The sequence below is a fragment of the Taudactylus pleione genome, unplaced genomic scaffold (genome assembly GCF_031769625.1).
Source record: "Taudactylus pleione unplaced genomic scaffold, aTauple2 ptg000828l, whole genome shotgun sequence".
Classification (NCBI taxonomy): Eukaryota; Metazoa; Chordata; class Amphibia; order Anura; family Myobatrachidae; genus Taudactylus; species Taudactylus pleione.
This window is the reverse complement of record NW_028285230.1, coordinates 1,787,097-1,807,364: the sequence shown is the minus strand read 5'-3', so window position 1 is coordinate 1,807,364 and position 20,268 is coordinate 1,787,097. Positions and strand designations below refer to the sequence as shown.

The 20,268-nt window shown below is 43.3% G+C and overlaps 1 protein-coding gene across 1 annotated transcript in view; it reads right to left on the bottom strand.

The window, feature by feature from the left end:
* Positions 1 to 20,268, bottom strand: part of CPNE2 (copine 2) — a 119,780-nt gene that overhangs the window by 50,017 nt on the left and 49,495 nt on the right. Inside the window, exon 2 of the mRNA XM_088458387.1 lies at positions 9,377 to 9,567. Coding sequence (XP_088314513.1) covers positions 9,377 to 9,544 — 168 coding nt within the window. The 5' untranslated portion in view covers positions 9,545 to 9,567. The remainder of the gene's footprint in view (positions 1 to 9,376; positions 9,568 to 20,268) is intronic.

The following is a 20,268-nucleotide window of genomic DNA, read 5'->3' as shown; positions in this document are numbered from 1 at the left end:
GATTTTTTTTTAAAGGAAGCGACGCTATATGCTATTAAGCCTGGAATAACAACTGAATGGTGAGAATAAAGGTTGAGTCTCCCATATCCAAATATTCAGAAATACGGAATATTCCGAAAAATTTAATATTTTTAGCATGACTGAGAAAGTGAAACCTTTGCTTTCTGATGGTTCAATGTACACAAACTTTGTTTAAAGCACAAATTATTAAAAATATAGTATAAAATGACCTTCAGGCTGTGTGTATAAGGTGTATATAAAACATAAATGCATTCTGTGTTTAGATTCAGGTCCCATTCCCAAGATATCTCATTATTTTATGCAAATATTCCAAACTACAGAATATTCAGATATCCAAAATACCCCTGGTCCCAAGCATTTTGGATATGGGAGACTCAACCTGTACGGTCCACAAATGAATAGTTAGTGCAGACACTATAGGGTATATTTACTAGAGTGCTGTGTTTTTTTTGAAGCAGAGATGTTGCCCATAGCAACCAATCACATTCTTGCTATTATCTTCTAGAACACAGGTTCTCAAACTCGGTCCTCAGGACCCCAAACAGTGCATGTTTTCCAGGTCTCCTCACAGAATCACAAGTGAAATAATTAGCTCCACCTGTGGAATTTTTTTTAAATGTGTCAGTGATTAATGTATACACCTTTGCACCTGGCTGGGTGACCTGGGAAATGTGACCTGTGTGGGGTCCTGAGGACAGAGGGCCTGATTCAGAGCCGGAAGCTATTTGCGAACGGTCGTTCAGAAAAAGGGGCCGGCTATTTAAATTGAGAGCTCGCTCTTTGTGGTCTGTTGACGCCTCTATGTCTGAGCGAGTGAATGAAACATGCGCTCGCTATTTTGTAAAGACGCCCCCTGGCCATTCGCATCATACGTCATCTCCGCTATTTATTAGATTAATCGAGTACATCGAAAGGCGTCTGAACTGTTCGCAGTGCTTGTGGTAGGTTTTACTTCCCGCAATCACTGTGAGCAGTTCAGGCTAAAAGACAACCAAGTGACGTGGTCGATGACGCTGCTTTATTAATTATGCACTCCCATTAAACGCCCGTTTTGACCGTTTGGCACGCCTGCGTTCGGATCTACACTCCCCCATTTCAAGCACCTTCCCCTGTTACCACCCACAAACGCCTCATTCTGTCACTTAAATTAGCAGGCACTCGCTGTTTTGAGAGCGCACGATGTCCGACCGCAATGACTGGTTGGCGCATGCGCATTACGACCCATACGCATGCGCAGATGTGCGAACATCGCTCGGAGTGAACGAGCGGCCACTTACGAGCGGCTCTGAATCAGGCCCAGAGTTTGAGAACCACTGTTCTGGAAGGCGCTAAATAAATGTTAAGCAGAATCTGATTGGTTGCTATGGGAAACATCTCCACTTCTAAAAACCCACACTTTAGTAAATATACCCTGATTTCTGTGAGAAGCTGGGAGAGGAATGGAGCAGGGAGATTACAGTCCATATTTAATGGTCTATTTTTGTGTATAATTATTCAGTAAAAGTATACTTTTAACAAATTAAAATTCTAGATGCACCGTTGCCAATCTCGGATTTTTCACCTCTAATACAGCCGACAAACGGATCAGTTATGCTGGGTACACACTTCACCGTCCAAGTGTATATACTGTAGCTTACTAATCAGCTGCTCGATAAGTCTGGCCTGACATCACAACTTGGCGGGCATTTAAATTTGCCCGTCCAGTTGTGAAGTCACTGTCGGAGGTCCCTGCAGCCAGACACACGGGGCCTGATTGTGACCCGCTCGCGAGCGCTGAGCGCTCGCAAGCAGGTCGATGGCGCCATAGTGCGCATGCGCGAGACCCGAATAGCGACTGCCAAGCCGTCGCTATGGGTCTCGCACCAAAGGGGGCATGCTGTCGATGTTGATTGACAGCACGCCCCCTTTGGTGGGCGTTACTGCCCAGACGGAGGCGTTCCCATGGGAACGCCTACCGTCTGGGGCCGCCCCCACTGACATCACTAGTGATGTCAGTGGGAGTGCTTTTGGCTCTGATAGAGCCAAAAGCACTCCTGGGCTTGCGGCCACGAGACCCTACAGCAGGGTCTCGTCGCAAGCCCGATGGTCGCGATGGTCTTGACCATCACGACCATCTTTTTGGCCGCTCGCATAAGCTGTGGCCGCTCCAATATTAGGTAGGAGGGCCCTGATTCAGAGCGAGCGCTCTTGTCAGAGCGTCCCGCTCTGAATCAGGCCCACTGACTGCCTGTACACACATACAGAAGCACCGGCTGTGCTGCAGGGCTGACGTCATTCACGAACATATCAGGTGAACACATCCGCCAATGCAATCGCGCTATATGTCGTTTGTCAAACGATCGGACAATATATCAACGAGTGTGCACCCAGCATAAGAGTATGTTTATTTAGCGTGCCTATACATTTCAAATCCAACAAATTCACACTTTTGATACATTTGAATTTTTTGACTGCTTAAGTCAAGTCCCTCAATAATTTTCTGCAGGATGGCGTATACTGTAATCATTATCCTCCTTCTGATTTTAGCGTTCCCAATTGTAAGTATGACTTTGGATGCTACTCCACTGCGCTGTCACGGAACGTTCTTATGTTCTGAGTAAACACGATATTTGTCATTCATGGAATTGCTTCAGTTTACAGGTATGTATGCCGCTATTTCTTTACGACATACACCGAGACAATTTAAATACTGGTTTATTTGTTTACGATGTTCTATTCTTTGCTTTGTGATATTTTCAGTGATTACAATCTATTCAATTGTAACTGCTAATGCTGGGCATACACTGCCAGATAAAATGCCTGCCAGACCGACAGCAGTGGCGTAACTAGGGGGGGTCGGGCAGGGTGCGTGCCCTGGGCGCCGTGGGACCGGCGGAGCGGGGGGGCGCCGCCGGCCACGGTCCGGCCCACCCAAGTTAGCCACCAGTGTAGCGCCAACCGCAATGAGTGCGGTCAGCGCTACACATTTACACAGGACCCGCGCTAGGCTTCCAGCGCAGGTCCTGTGCTGCCACACCTGAGCCCGTTCCCTCCCCCTGAGCGCTTGCCCAATAGCGCCAGGAGGCGGGCTCAGGCTGTGCATAACACACGCATCGCCGCCAGCGCTGGCGGCGATGTGTGTGTTAAACAGCAGCCAATGAGTGTCAGATATACTCTCATTGACTGCTGCAGCACCCACTGCAAGAGCCAGACTTCCATCCGGCTCCTGCAGTGGGTAATGGGACAGACGTCATGACGTCTGTCCCATTATGCTGAGCGCGCCAGCCCGGGAGGACTGGCGGGCGGCGGCGGCGGGAGCGGTGTCGCGGACTGGAGGAGCAGCAGCAGCAGCGTGGATTCAGGTAAGTATGTTTTTATATATATATATTTTTAAAAACCTGCCAGCACTACTGGGGGCACAACGGGGGTGGCTACCACTGGGGGGACCTCTACTGGGGTGGGTGAACAACAGGGGGGGGTGGCTACTACTGGGGGCACCATTATTAGGAGGACCTCCACTGGGGGGGTGGGGCTATTACTGGGGGCACCATTATTGGGAGGACCTCTACTGGGGGGGGGCTATTACTGGGGCCACCATTATTAGGAGGACCTCTAGTGGAGGGTGCTATTACTGGGGGCACCATTATTAGGAGGACCTCTACTGGGGGGGGCTATTACTGGGGGCACCATTATTAGGAGGACCTCTACTGGGGGGGGCTATTACTGGGGGCACCATTATTGGGAGGACCTCTACTGGGGGGGGGGCTATTACAGGGGGCACTTAATCGGGAGGGGGAACCTCAACTGGGGACCTCTACTTGGGGGGGTGGGAACTACTACTGGGGGCATTATAAAAGGGGCCTACTATGAGGGGCACTGCACTGGGGGGGACCACAACTGGGGGCAATAACAGGAAGGATCACTACAGGGACCACTGGATAGGGGGGGGTCACTACTGGGAGCCTGCATCAGGGGGACCACTACTGCTGGGGGCACTATATAAGGGGCTTACTGCTAGGGGCACTGCGGGGACCACTACAGGGGGCATTAGATAGGGGGGATCACTACTGGGTGCCTGCATAAGGGGACCACTACTGGGAAAACTGCATGGGGGGGCACTATATAAAGGGCACTGCATGGGGGGGGGAACTACTACTGGGGGCACTATATAAAGGGCACTGCATAAGGGGATACCACTACTGGGTGCACTGCATTGTGGGGACTGCTACTGGGGGCACTGCATTTGGGGGGACCACTACTGGGGGCACTGCATTTGGGGGGACCACTACTGGGGGCACTGAGTAAGGGGAACTAATTGGGGGCTGTATAAGGGGGACCACTACTGGGGATACTGTATAAGGGGCACTACTATGGGCCTGCATAAGAGGGACCACAACTGCATACTGGGGGTACTGTATAAGGGGTACTACTGGGTTTAAGGTGCATATGGATAGGAATGTTCAGCGTGAAAATAAAGGGGTGTGTCATGTTGACACGCCCCATTTTTAAGTGACCACGCCCATTTTTTTTCGGCGCGCACACATTTCGGGATGTTGGGGGGGGGGGGGTTTGGGGCGCTCCCTTTTCAAATTTGACCTGGGCTCCAAATACCCTAGTTACGCCACTGACCGACAGACATTTTATCTGGCAGCCTGTCAGCCTGCAGATATCGCTGGCATACACGGAGATATATATCTCACAGTTTATTGGCCCCGACATCTGGGGGAGGAGACATTTCCATGGGAAGGAACAGGGGGAATGTTTGTCTGTCGGCTGCAGCTGGGCATACACTGCCCGATTCGGCCGACATTTTACCTTGGAGATATCGCATTGGACGGGCATGCTGGACAATCCGGCATGCCCGTCCCATCGATGTTTAACCCTCCGTCGGCCACACACACTACGATCGGCCAGACAATTGTAGAGTGTATGCCCAGCAAGTAAGCCAACTTTGTGTACAATTTTTTCTTTTTAATATATAAAGAAGGATTCAGAGAGATTAGGATGAAAAATAGAAAAAACCTACAGACAACTCATAAAGTCTTACTGAGTTTAATACTATTTCTTTATTCATGCTTATTTTTTACATATTTGATGGAATTATTCCTTTTTAAAATGGAGCCTCAAGAAAAAATGTGGATACCGCCTTTTTTGGGGACTTCCTGTTTTATGACTTCCTGTTGGAGAATAAAGTTTTGAGTATTTAAGGCAGTCAAAAGACAAACAAACAGACTTATCCTTGATAAAGAACCTGTTAAGGCTCGAAACGCGTTGGAGCACAGAGAGCGGCATCTAAGAGAAGTCAAGAAGCCAACATCGTGTACGGCAGTGGGCGTCTGACATCACACAGCGCCACAGATAATACACGTGGGATGCACGGACCCGGCGAAGTTACCCGGACACAGAATCTTAAGTGATTCACCTTAGAGACTACAAGCAAGTCTAAGGTAGGGTCAGCTAGGGCTAGCCCGGAATATCAGATTCCACGGACGGCTTCCATTAAGACCCAAAACGATACTGCTCATCTACACCTTATCCCGGAAGGGCTTTTAAACATCTAATCATTTATTTATTTATTTATTTTCCCTTTTCATATCTCTTCTCTTCTTCCTTCATACCAATAACTTTTTTTTTTTGTTATTTTATTTTTATTTAGATTTTTTAATTTCAATTTTTATTTTAATATTTTATTTTGTATTTATTTTTTATTATTGTTATGTGTATTTCTGTTCCAGTCATTGCTTTCCAATATAGCGCTTAGTTCCCCTCCTTTCTTTTTGCTTAAGTTTGATACGTCGGAGCCTTAACCCTTTGCAGCATTGGGATGTTTTCGCTAGCAATTGGGCTTTTCGCCCTTTGATAATGCGGCCCAGTATGTCTTTGTGATGAAATCATACACTTATCTGAACTGTACTTTTAATACAGCTGCCAGGAAAACGCGAAACAATCACACGATTTTGTACTTAAGATACAGCCTCTGTTAGGGGCGTGCGATGTCAAGTGTCCCCTGGTCTGGAGAAGAAATGAGCGGCTCAGTTCTATTCGGTTCCGTTCAGATCTGAAAAACAGCATCTTATTGGCTATCCGGCTCTCATGCCTTTAGGACAGCCAACAACATAAATCCGAACTTGCACTCATTGGCGTAAAAGAACAGAGTAGGACCGAACCGCACATCTCTAGTCTGGAGTAGTCTTAAGGTGCGCATCCACAACCCAACTATGGAAAGACAGTACGATTACAACATCGTAATCGTACAGTCGTTCCTGATCCCCTGTAGTGCCTACACTGAACGATATGTTGCTCAGAGCAGGCACCCTCCCTCAATCCTGAACATGGTCAATCTGTCGTTATCGGGAACTGTAAGAGGCTGTGGTGGGGAATAGGAGTCATGAGACAAAGAAGGACCGGTCTGAGAGGTAGGATGACAGCCAGGAGAGAGCAGTGTCACATAAACCAAGGGAGTGAAGGATTTGCAGCAGGAGAGGGTGGTTAACCGTATCGAAGGCAACAGAGAGGTCAAGGAGAATAAGCAGAGAGTAGTGGCCCTTGGATTTGGCAGCAAGGAGGTCATTGCTGACTTTTGTGAGGGCAGTTTCAGTGGAGTGGAGAGAATGGAAGCCAGACTGAAAAGGATCAAGGAGGGAGTGGGAGGAAAGAAAGGTGGTAAGGTGTTTGTAAACAACACGCTCAAGATGCTTAGAGGCAAAAGGGAGGAGAGAGATGGGACGGTAGTTGGAGAGAGTGTTGGGATTAAGGGTAGGTTTTTTAAGAATGGGGGAGACTATCGCATGTTTGAATGCAGAAGGGACAGTGCCAGATGAGAGGGAGAGATTGAGGAGGTGGGCAAGATGGGAACAGGCACAAGGAGAGAGGTAGCGGAGGAGGCGTGAAGGGATAGGGTCAAGGGGGGAGGACCGGATGAGAGCCATGACTTCCTCTCCAGATACAGGGGAGAAGGCTGTCAGGTGAAATGGATGGAGATGGGTGATCAGGGAAAGAAGGAGGTGTAGAGCAGGGGGACTGGTGGGATGTGATGTCCTGACGTATGGAATCGATTTTGGATGTAAAGTATGTATCAAAGTCAATGACAGTGAGTGAGGAGGGGAGGCGGGGAGGGGGTGGACAGAGGAGGGAGTTGAAGGTGGTGAAGAGACGCTGGGGATTTGAGGACTGGGAGGAAATGAGATTCTTGAAATAGGACTGTTTAGATAGGGAAAGGGCAACACTGTAGGATGAGAGCATAAATTTGAAGTGGAGAAAATCTGCTTTAGAGCGTGATCTTCTCCACTGTCGCTCGGCGGTTCTTGAACACTTTTGCAGATATCTGGTGCATTTGGAATGCCAGGGTTGTAGTGTGGATCTGCGAGGGTGAGTAATGATTGCTGGCGCAACAGAGTCCAGAGCAGAAGTAAGGGAGGCATTGTCTCTTACAGTTCCCCAAGGTTCCACTCTTGGACCTCTACTATTCTCCTTCTTTACGTCCCCTCTAGGTGAACTCATCAGCTCTTTTGACCTCCATTATCATCTCTATGCTCATGATACTCAGATCTACCTTTCCTCCCCTGACCTCTCCCCCTCTCTCCTCACTCGTATCTCCAACTGTCTCTCTGCTATTTCTTCCTGGATGTCCCAGCAATTTCTTAAACTTAATATGTCTAAGACTGAGCTGATCATTTTCCCCCCCTCCAACATAACCTCACGTCCCACAATTTCTTTAACAATTGATGGCACAACTATCTCTTCTAGCCCCAAAGTGCGCTGTATTTGAGTTATCCTGGACTCCACCCTCTCCTACAAACCACATATCCATAGCCTCTCACATTCTTGTCGTTTCCATCTGAAATATATTTCCAAGATTAGACCCTTTCTCACCCAGGATGCCACCAAAACCCTCATACACTCACTGCTCATATCCAGATTGGACTATTGTAACCTCCTTCTCCTATCTGGCCTCCCCAAATCCCATCTCTCTCCTCTCCACTCTGTCCTCAATGCTGCTGCTCGACTCATCTTCCTCTCCAAATGCTTTACATCTGCCTCCCCTCTCCTACAAGCCCTCCACTGGCTCCCCTTCCCTTTTAGAACCCAATTCAAGGTTCTCACACTTGCTTACAAAGCCCTCACCCATTCCTCTCCCATTTACATCTCTGACCTCATCTCCCTCCACTCTCCTGGCCGCCCCCTTCGCTCAACTAATGCACGCCGCCTCTCATGCCAGCTGATTACTTCCTCCCACGCCCGCCTCCAAGATTTTGCCCGTGCTGCTCCCAACCTTTGGAACTCTCTTCCTCTCCCTATCAGACTCTCCTCCTCTTTACAATCCTTCAAACGAGCTCTCAAGACCCACTACTTCATCAAAGCCTTCCAGCTCCCATCCTAACTTGCTGCAACATACTCCTTCCTCCGTTTACCCCATCTGTGTCACACCTGTTTGTCTGCTCCTCCCCTTTAGAATGTAAGCTCTTACGAGCAGGGCCTCTACCCTCTTGTGCTTCTCCTTACTTTACTTTCACCTACTTCTTACCCCCCAACAGGGCACCTAACACTTGGTTGCTTACGCTCTGTTGCATATCTAGGTGTTATGGTCACTTATGTATCAATGTATATTATCCATGTCCTTGTCCTATTTTGTACTGTAAGTCAGTTGTCAAATTATTTGTTTGTGTACTTTGTAAGGCGCTGCGGAGCACTTGTGGCGCCATATAAATAAAGGATGGCCAAAATTGCGGACACATTTTGAAATTTGAATGTTTTTCAACTTTGAATGCTTATAAAAACTGTTTCACTTCATGCAGTGCAATGATTCATATATCTAATGAAAGGATATTTAATGCTGAATTCAACACAATAAACAGAGGTCAAATATTTGCATTACAACAAGGGAAGTTATGCTACTTTCAGTCAGACAAAGAAGCACAGATATATATATATATATATATATATATATATATATATATATATATTATATATATATATATAAATAAAAGACAGGAAAGAGATATGGTTAGTGTAGCTACCCGCCGAAACAGGGGTCAGTTCAGGGTAATAAATGGACGTTCACAACCTCATTGTGTTCCAGAGTTTACTATGTTTTTGTGTCTTTATACACTTTAATACTTGCACCGTGCCATCATGGGAAAACTACTAGATCTATTTTCTGAACTGTCAGATAAAAGCAAATGAATTAGAACACGAAGGTCACCTTCTGGGCTCCAGGGACGATAAAACTCTGGTTATTACAACTTAAAACCTCTTGCTCGAAATCTCGTTTCTGAGAGCTAAAGCCACTAGGTGAAACATAAATCAATAGTTCCCCAATGCAAGATAATGTAGCACTTGCTTCACTGGAAATTAAAGGACACGTTCGTTTCAGTACCTCAGTCCATTTCTCGTTCGCTTCCAAAAACAAGACGCAAAATGGGTCGGATTTGGACGCAACATCCCGGTCGAGGAGGTTCTGGCAGGAAACCGAGAGTTCCACCCTGCAGACGCAGTATTGGGTCCCCACCGGACCAGCGGAAGAGGAGCTGTACGTGTAGGCCATGGGCTTCAATAGCACACGACAATCTGTAGACAACAGGGGAAAAAAAAAAAAATACACAACTGGTTATAAAAACTTTAGCGGCAAAATGGTAAATGAGATGCATTTTAGGTCATTAGTTAACGAAGCAGCCTACTCTGTAATAGGTTTTTCTTTATAAAGGTAGAGTAAAAATAGTGTAAATTCAAATGTTAAAATGGTACTTCTATATAAATGAAGCACATTTATCTCCATTTTAGAGGCGTAAATTCTATATCCCATACTAATTATATAAAAGGAAGCATGGTTTTAAATACTGGTCGACTTGACTTATGTAATTTTTCTTTAGATTGGTCTATAAATGTACGCATTTGATCCAAAGTGCAGCCAAAAAAACAAACTGATAAAACTAAAAAATGATAAAATAACTTTTCAGCCTCAAACCAACTTTTTAAACAAGATAGTAAAACTAGTTTATTTAAGGCAAAAAAAAAAAAAAAAAAAGAAGAAAAGCACTTTTTAAACAGCAGATATTAATAGGGGCCATTCAATGGTTGTGTGGACAGCGATAATTAATGAGCACCCAGTGTTGCAATTCAGTTGTTCTGGGCGCCCATTGATTTTCCTGCTCTTCACGCCCTATTAGACCGGGTTTAAAACGGCTAAACCAGTCTAAAGTAGAGATGTGGGTTCGGTTTTACTCGGATATGTTCGGATCTCAAAAAGGGCATCATATTGGCTATCCAGTTGTCACGTGTTTTGGATAGCCAATAAGAGAAATCCGAATAATCCGAACTTGCGATAATTTTGTCGAAAAGAACTGAGTAAAACCGAACCCGCACATCACTAGTTTAGTCCTGGTTAGGGCGCCCTAACACGGGTTAATCGCACATTTTTTACGTACCTTCCTGTGGGTGCGAGCAGAAATGCCGGCACCTATCGCGCCCGAACGGAGCAATAATTGAATTGCTCAGTCAGGAGTCCTAAAAAAATAGCCACTTTTTAAACAATTGAATCTCCCCCATGCACCACTATTTAACACTGTTCTGCCTGAAACATTGCTGTATGCCTTATGCTTCAATACAGACTTCGTACGTGCCTTTAGTAATGTATAAAATAATAGTATGTTATATAATATGTGTGTATATATATATATATATATATATATATATACATACATACATACACACACACACACACACACACACACACACACATACATATACATACATACACACATACACTAGCTATAAAATAATGCTGTACAAATGTACATGGGAATAAAAGTAACTTGGTAAAAATCACGAGCATGCACATACACACCCCTCTCAGAAAATTCAGGGTAATACAATACCTGTAAGCATGCAGTAAATCGCATTTATTCTACAGATATAAAAAGGTAATTAAATATTAAAATAGTTCACCAGTAAATTCCCTTAGGTACAGAATTATTTCAGGACTTTGGTCATTTCAGGAATATGACAACCAACTTCTATTTCTGTGTGGAACCCAGAGGCAGTACATAGCAGAAGCTATTTTTTGCTTCAAAATAGGAATTTGCTCTTTCAGTATAATGAGGTCATTTATACAGCAGCCCTGCACTATACTTTCCACGTCCCCTCCTCATATTTTATATAGTAATTGCTCAATAATACAACTCATCATGCAACGTTCCCTTCCTCATTACAAAACTGTTCTAGAAACAATCCTATTTTCTATTCACACTGCCATGCAGTATCCCATCCTGGAAGCTTTCATAAGTGCCCTTATATCCATCAGACTCTCTCAACCAGTCAGCTACGGACACACTGCAGCAATCACAATCCATTGCTCTGGCCTTTGGTCCCATGAATGACTGGCTGCTTGTGGACACATCGCTTCATTTCAAGCTCACCAAGAATGCAGATTGTGCGGGCAGCTGGCGCACTTCTAGCAGTCAATGACGGGATGTTCTGAAGAGCACAGCGAGAGCACTCCTGTCAGTACATAGGATTCCTGCAGATATGTAAAGCTTCCCACAGCTACCCGATATGTAGGGGCAGGATCTTGGGTGTGAATGGACCTCTCCACTATGTCCCATATATGCTTGATTGGGTTCATGTCGGGCAAACATGGTGGCCACACCATTCATAGGAGCTCACCAGAATGCTCCTCAAACCAGTTCTAGACAACTTGGGACCGATCCTACCGGAATATTCCATCATTGTGGGGGTACATGAAGTCCATGAAGGATGGCAAAGGGTCATCAAGCAATGCAACAAAGCGGTTACCAGTCAATGACATGTTCAAGTGGACCAGCAGACCCAACCCATGCCATGTGAACACAACCCACTTTATGGAACCACCACCAATCTGCACAGTGTAATGTTGACACCTGGGGTCTGTGCCACACTCGAACCCTACATCAACCCAAAACAACTGGAATAGTGACCCATCGGATCACGCCATATGTTGCCAGTCCTTCTGGGTCCAATTAGCGACATCATGAGCCCAGGTGAGGCGCTGTGTACGGTGTCATAGTGTTAACAGGGGCACTCTGGTTGGTCTTCTGCTCCCACATTTCATGGAAGCCAAAGAACGCTGCACTGACCTTCTGGATATGCGTCTGGGACCTCCTGCATTGAACGTGGATGTGTTTGAGATATTGTCGCTTGCCTGTTACCACTGACATTTCTGGCCTGGCGCCACTGGTCACGAAAATTAAGCACCTGTGGTCGGCCACTTCGCTGTCCATGGTGGGTTGTAATGCCTTCCATGAGGTACACTACATGTGGTGTCCCACATAATTCACAATATCTTCTGATTGACCATGCAGCACGTCCAACCAGAAGATGTAGTATACAATGCACAGGAGCCCGCAATTGAGTGTATACACTGTGCAATCCGTACCATATGTCGTCTCAATTTGCCTCAAAACTACATATCATGCCGATATCGCTCTAGCGCAGGGGTGGGGAACCTTTTTTCTGCCGAGGGCCATTTTAATATATAGAACATTATTCGCGGGCCTGGTGAAGTTCACGCCCCCTCCGCATGACCTCACACGGGGGCAGAGCCACAATCGCCGGTGAATACAGCAATGCCAGGAGCATCCTGAGGATGCACCGTGGAGCTGTGAGGGCAGCGGTGTGACCGTCTGAAGCATCCTAAGGACACTCCAGGTGGCACTGATACATAGATTCTGGCTGCATGCTGCCATTCTAGGTACCCTGCTAGTCAGATGAGGCTATCAGAAAAAAAGCTCAGAGAGCCAGAACAAATGGTTCCGCGGGCCTGAGGTTCCCCATCCCTGGTCTACTGTGTACTCGGCCTCCCAGTGACATTCTGTTTTTATCCAGATTGCATTAAGCTGGGTCCTTCAGACGAGAAATATTACACTCACTGTTTGGTATATCAATAAAGCTGTACACACGGTCACACAACCGAAATAGTAAAATCATCTGACGTCTTTAAATGAGACCGGATGAAATGTGCCTTCAATCTTACGTCTGTCTTCCGAATACCTAGAGACACCATATACATCAGGATGTGCCTAAGCAAATCACATACAAAATGTACGTTCTACCTAGGATCGAACCATTATAAAAGTCCTAAACTAGAATAAAAATGCCTGCCAATGATTGCTGCATATTATTCAGATTACATCACATCAATCTTCAAAAAAGCTTTGCATAATATTTACATGCTTTAAAAAAAAAAAGAAAAAGACTTTGGTAGCGTGAAAGTTCAGATGCTCCAGTAAGCGTCGTTATATCAAACAGACATCTGTCACCAAATTAAAATGATATAAAAACAACAAAAAAAAAAAACGAAAAACACAATAACAGAAAAAGTGAGGCAGTGGATCACTAGGATAGGGGATAAACAGGTAAAAGGACACCAGGGTCCCTTAAGCTTTTAAAGCAAATAACTGTTGTCCAGAAAAATAAAAGAGGACTAAAATTCTGAATGGGATAAAAATGTTAATTGAATCGTGAGTGGGGAGGGTGGGGGAGGTGGGTTGTATCACCAGCACAAACACTGGTGTGCTTCATGTTCAAAGCTAATAAGACTGCAAGTCCTCAAGAACGATTAAAATACAGATGGCTTAAAATCTGCGCAAGAGGTTTTTTTTCCAATGGAGAACAAACATTGTTTTAAAAAAGCTTGTGACACTAACTAAGTTTTGGACAGGAAAATTAAATGTTTTCAAAACAGTCAACAACAGTGTTTCCCAATTCCAGTCCTCAGGAAACCCCTAAAGCTGGCCACACATCTAAAGATTATCTGTCCAACCAGCCAACTAGTTGATTGGTTGGAATGACAATCTGGTAACGTATGAAAGCAAATGACAATCAGCAATTTGTTCACAAATGCTGGAAAATGGACAAAAACTATTGTTTAAACAAATTGTTTAGATCAATATTTAACAAACTTGTCTGACTACCATTTTCATCTGTTTTCTGGCATTTAGGAGCAAATTGTTTTACTCCCATACGTTACCAGATTTTCATTCCAACCAATCAACTAGTTGGCTGGTTGGACAGATAATCTTTAGATGTGTGGCCAGCATAAAGGCCCGCATACATCAGCAAATGATTGCAGCAATCGTGCAATTTGTAATCGATTGAAAAAGGGAAAGATTTTTATACACAATCGATTACAAATTGCACGATTGCTGATGTATGGGGACCTGAACAGTGCAGGTTTTACAGATCTACTCAGGTTTCACAATTGATCTAATTAGCTCCACTTGTGGATCTTTAAAATGCATCAGTAAAGCTGGGCATGCACGTCCAGATAAAATGCCTATCAGACCGACAGACATTTTATCTGTCCTGCCAGCTCGCAGATGTCCGCGGCATACTGTGAGATATCTCACAGTGTATTAGTCCTGACATCTGCACTCCGCCCCCGGGGGGCGGAGACATTTCCCTGTTCCTTCCACGTGTTCCATGGGAAGGAACACAGGAAATGTCTTTCTGTTGGCCACGGCAGGGGATACACTGCCCGATGCGGCAGACATTGTAACTCATAAATATCGCATCGGACGGGCATGCTGGACAATCCAGCATGCCCTACCAAGCAATATTTAACCCTCGGTCGCCCACACACACGCTACAATTATCGGGGCGATCTGCGGATTTTGGGCTGATCGCCCTGATAATTGTAGCGTGTATGGCCAGCATAAGTAATGTATACACCTGTGCACCAGTTAGGAGATATGGAAAACAAGCACTGTTAGGGGTCCATGTGGACTGGAGTTGGTAAAAACTGGATTGTAGGCAAAATGTTATAGGGTCTGATTTAGCCAAAGTGCGGATTCTTCTGCAGGTAAAAAAAAAGTGTAAATTTTTGAATGCAAAAACAGGTTAGTTTTGCTATTAAAATAATCGCTGCTTCAAATACTGTGGCAAAATAGTAGAAAAAAACCCATCACTTTTGCTAAATAGCACCCTATTACAGAGGTTCCCAAACGTGGTCCTCAAGGCTCCCCAACAGTTCAGGTTTAAAGCTGCATACCATAGTAAGCAACGATTTTAGTGAACGATTTTCGTGCACATTTTCCCTTGAAAGAGTGAACGAAAATAGTTCATGAAAATCGTTCATAAATTTAGTAACCAATGATTTTTATAAACGATGAACGATTTTTTAATCATGCATACAGTGAATGGACATCGTTCATTCTGTACAACATGAACGATTTTCTGAACAAAAATCGTTTGTTGGTCAGAATGGATGATGAACTACAAACGTGAACCCGCATGAACGATTATCGTTCACCTTAAAAAGATGAACGATTTTATAAACGATTTAATGATAACGACGTCGTTATAGTTAAATTGTTCAAAAAATCGTGTGTACGCACTTTTAGAGATATCCATAGTTAAGCACAGGTGGCTTAATTAGTACCTCAGTCAATTTGATTTAACTACCTGTGCTCAACCATGGCTGCATACACACACAACGATTTTGTTACCAACGATTTTATGAACGATTTTCTGTCAGATTATCTGTCAGATGTTTTAAAGTGTACTGAACGATTTTTTTGAACTACAAACAATTTTTGCATATTCCCTTAATGAAAATCGTTCAGTTGACAAGTCTGACTGAAGTACAAACGTGAACGCGCATGAACGATAATCGTTCATCGTTTGACTCAGAAAGTGAACGATTTTTAAAGTTTTAAAGTTGACTCAGAAAGTTTAACGATAATCGTTCAAAAAATCGTTGTGTGTGTATGCAGCTTAAAACCTGAACTGTTGTGGTGCCTTGAGGACAGCGTTTGGGAACCTCTGCCCTATTACATTTGGCCTTTCAAATCTGTATAGTGCACAGGTTCTCAAACTCAGTCCTCAGAACCCCAAACAGTGCATGTTTACCAGGTCTCCTCACAGAATCACAAGTTAAATAATTAACTACACCTGTGCACCTGCTGGATTATCTGGAAAACATGACCTGTGTGGGGTCCTGAGGACAGAGTTTGAGAACCACTGGTCTATTATTTTCCCTTTGTATTTATCAATTGTAAATTATCTAAAACTACAATTGTTTTTTTAATGATGTTGTTTCTTTTTTTTTTTTTTAACTTCAACTTTTTATTAAGATTTTTTTTTATAAACAAAAACATCAATAAGAAAAAAGGAGGTAGGGGATAAAAAAAAAGAAAAGGGAGAAACAGTAAAAGCATCAAATATCAAGGCATGAAGGTGGCCATACATCTGCAAAGGATCGTCGCGATGCAGGGAATGCGATCGGAAATTTCCGATCACCCATCGGAAACTTCCGATCGCCCACCATCGATGTTCTGCGATCCGTTGCTGGAACGCAGACATTTGCCATGTTAAATGTCGGAGATTTGACGAACGCGATCATTTTTTGATCGCTATCGGCAAAATCCGACATGTTGGATTTCTGCGATCCCGGGTTGCAGCATTGCGGCAATCAATCGCAGATGGATGGGGGCCATTAGTAAAAGGTACACCGTATAGGTATAGACAGATAGTGGCATTTAAACAAAGGTACACAGTCTATCGCGCAAAGATATACACAGCTAGACAGATAGATATTTAATATTAGTTCTGCAGATGAAGTAGTGGAATGAGAAACTACTAGTCCTTATTCACCCATCTGGGCCCATTCTCTCTCATACTGTTGGATAATTGCAGACAGTCCGTCGCAGACACAGACCATGCTGCCATCATTCATCGCTGACCCATCATTCATCGCCGACCGCGGACATGCAGGTGATATCAGCGTTCACACATCGCTCCCTCACTGCCAGAGGAACGGTAGTGATATTTTTATTTTCACTGTCCCTGCCTAGAGATCATCCAGAGACTCGTTGCCTATCCCACCAGCTAGGACAGCGGTCATGATGAAAACAAAATGTATGGGCACAGGTCTTCCTCTCACCCATAAAAAAATGTATAATACCAGCGCTCAGTACTAAATAGTGGTAGATATGTTTGACTCAACAGACAGCAGCCTGCACAAAATAAAGGTATCCCAAAACCTTACAATTGATCAATACATATACAAACATGCGGCGCTCACCTGTTAATATTGTATATAAATATGATTAAGACGTTGATGTATTTATATATGCGAGTCGGAATGCAATTAATTAATCCTGTATAAATCTTGTAGTGAAATTCAGTCTCATGTACCAAACAACTCCATTGACTCTAATCCTATTATGAGTCCCGCAGCAATCCAAAAAATAGTCTCGTATGATAAGAGAGTCTCATATATTAATAATAATACCAGAAGTCACTGTGGTTAATCAATGTCCTTATATCAATCCCAAAATTGAGAAACTCATGCCACACTGTTCTTTCAAAGTATTTGTCCACAGGGTCCACCTTAAACACTCCTCCACAGCTCCACTCCAAAAATCAGCACCTTCAGTAATAAGGATAGGAACAGTATCACTTTCTTATAGACACAATGTGTGCAGAGAGGTGATAAGAATAAACTTACCCATGGTGTCCTTCTTTGCTGGTCTCTTCTGTCCAAATCAGCTGGTGAGTGAGTGGGGGTGTGTGGACCTCCGTGTGTATATGCGTTATATTCAGTGTGCCACATAGAATATTGCTGGCTCAGTATATAATGCTGGCTCAGTAAAATCTATTTATTTGTAGAAGAAAATAAAAATTAGAACTATATATATATATATATATACACAAATTCGAGATCCAAATCAAAAGCAAAAAAACAAAACCACAATATATTTTGTGTGTCCAATGTTCCCAACGCGTTTCATACCGTTTGCGGGACTTTTTCAAGGGTGTTACCAGACTGTAGTTCATATGCCCTTTAAATACTTTGTTAACTACTCCCTGGACTCCGTTCGTCGTTACTTCCGGGTTCCGTCTTTAGCACCTGCGCACTGGAGTCAGTTTGCTATCTGGAGATTTTGCGCTTGCGTGGACTTGTGTTCCACGTGTATTCTTGATGTTGCAAATCGTCCTCTATCTTTTATTGCATACCAGGACTTCTGCGCATGCGTCAAGCCTCTTCTGGGGACAAACAAATTCCTTATGCATTATGTCTATTAGTTCCGTGTTCCCTTGCTTTATTCTTGCATGTTATATAGTTCTTTGTCTCTTATAAGCCGGCGGCCATTTTGTCGTGGTCATTTTATCATTATGCAGATGGTTATCGTGTTTCACTTGCAATATTTGGCTCATTTACTTCATTATTAATTGCAATCATCTTATTTGGCTTATTCAGATGTTAAATCGCATATATATTCAGAAGTATATTCAGATGTTATAGCGCATATTTTGTTAATACATTGGGTTGGTTTATCATGAATATTAAATTATTCTAGTAAATTAATCATCACATCCTGTATTCATTCTATGTACCACACAATTGGAGAATGTTTATATATCAATCATATTTGATCATTCTTGTATCAATGCCGTATTTGTCTGCACTTGTCTGTATACAGATATAAATGTATAGTCTGTACATACATGCATAGAATCTCATGTGTATATCCATATGTCTATAATGGTATATATATAAAATTAGGGTCTTATGGATCTATGTTAAGCCCCCTAGGTTGCAGAGTTTTCAAATTGAAGATCCATTTACTCTCATTTTTATCTACCCATGCATTGAAATTGCCTCCTCTCCAATTTGGTGCTAGTTGTTCTATTGCCAGAAATTTCAAACATCTAGGGTCATTGTTATGTTCCTCTTTATAATGATTGGAGACACTATGTTGCTCAAATCCTCTTTTTATATTTCTAATGTGTTCTCCTATTCTTACTTTCAGTGGTCGTATTGTTCTTCCCACATATTGTAAGTGACAACCACATTCTAAAAGATAGATCACATTTTTGGAGTCACATGTTAATTCTTGTTTTATATGAAACATTTGTCCTGTTTGATTGGACTGAAACTTAATGGCTGGTTTCGTGGTGTTTTTGCCTGTGTTTCTACAGCTACTACATTTCCCACACCAAAAGAAACCTTTCCTGCTTGCATTTTAGAATACTTTTTTGTATTAGTGTTGTGGTGTCTCTGAAGTGATTTGTCACTAATTTCTTCTTTATATCTGGATCCTTTCTGAATACCACATCCGGTTTATCCGGTAAGATTTCTTGTAGTTGTTGGTCCATTTTTAAAATATGCCAATGCTTACGTATTGAATTATTGATTTTTTTTGGCTGCCTCCGTGTATTCAGTTATAAAGTAAACCTTATTCTGTTTATTAGGTTCTTCTAATTGTTTGTGCTTATACTGTAGTAGCTGTTTCCTATCCATTTTTTTACCTTTCTGAAATGCCTCCTCTACTTTATCTGTGTCATAAAGTTTATCCTTAAATTTATTTTTTAATGTCTCCCCTTGTTCTACGTAATCTTTCATCTCTGAGCAATTGCGTCTCAGTCTAGTTAATTGGCCTTGTGGGATGTTGGTTAACCAGTTAGGATGGTGGTGACTACTTGCTAATATATAGCTATTCACATCAACGGTCTTATAATGCGTTTTTGTCTGAATCTGTCAGTCTGCTATCCGTATGTCCAAATCTAAAAATTCGACGTAATCTCTACTGTAGTTCGTTGAGAATACCAAATTGGACTCATTATTGTTGATGTATTTAATGAATGTTTGTAAATCCTCTTCACCACCCCTCCAGATAAATAGGACATCATCTATAAATCTAATCCATAGGACCAAGCTTGCTCCGAGCTCTTCGTTATTCCAGATGGTATTGGATTCCCATGCGCTCATAAACAAGTTTGCATAGCTCGGAGCAAACTTGGTCCCCATGGCTGTCCCCTTTCGTTGTAAGTAGAACGTATCCTGAAACCACATATAATTGTGTCTCAGGACACAATATGCTCCATCCCCTTAATGATGAAATCAATCTGTGTTGTTGCCAAAGTGTTGTCCTCTAATAGGAAGTGTCTGCTGCTCTCTATACCTTGCTCGTGCTTGATTATCGTATAAAGTGAAGTTACATCATCACTTGTAGCTATCCAAAATTTATCTTCCCATTTAATTGTATCCAACACATTTAGTACTTGAGTGGTATCTCGGACATATGATTTTTGTTGTTTGACTACTGGCTGAAGGAAATTATCAATATATTCTGATAAGTTAGCTGTAAGAGACCCTATTCCCGAAGTAATTGGTCTCCCAGGCGGATTTTGCAGATTTTTGTGGATCTTGGGGAGGAAATAAAAAACAGGTATTATTGGATGTGGGTTGTTAAGATAATCATATTCCCTTTTATTAAGCAGGAAAGGTTT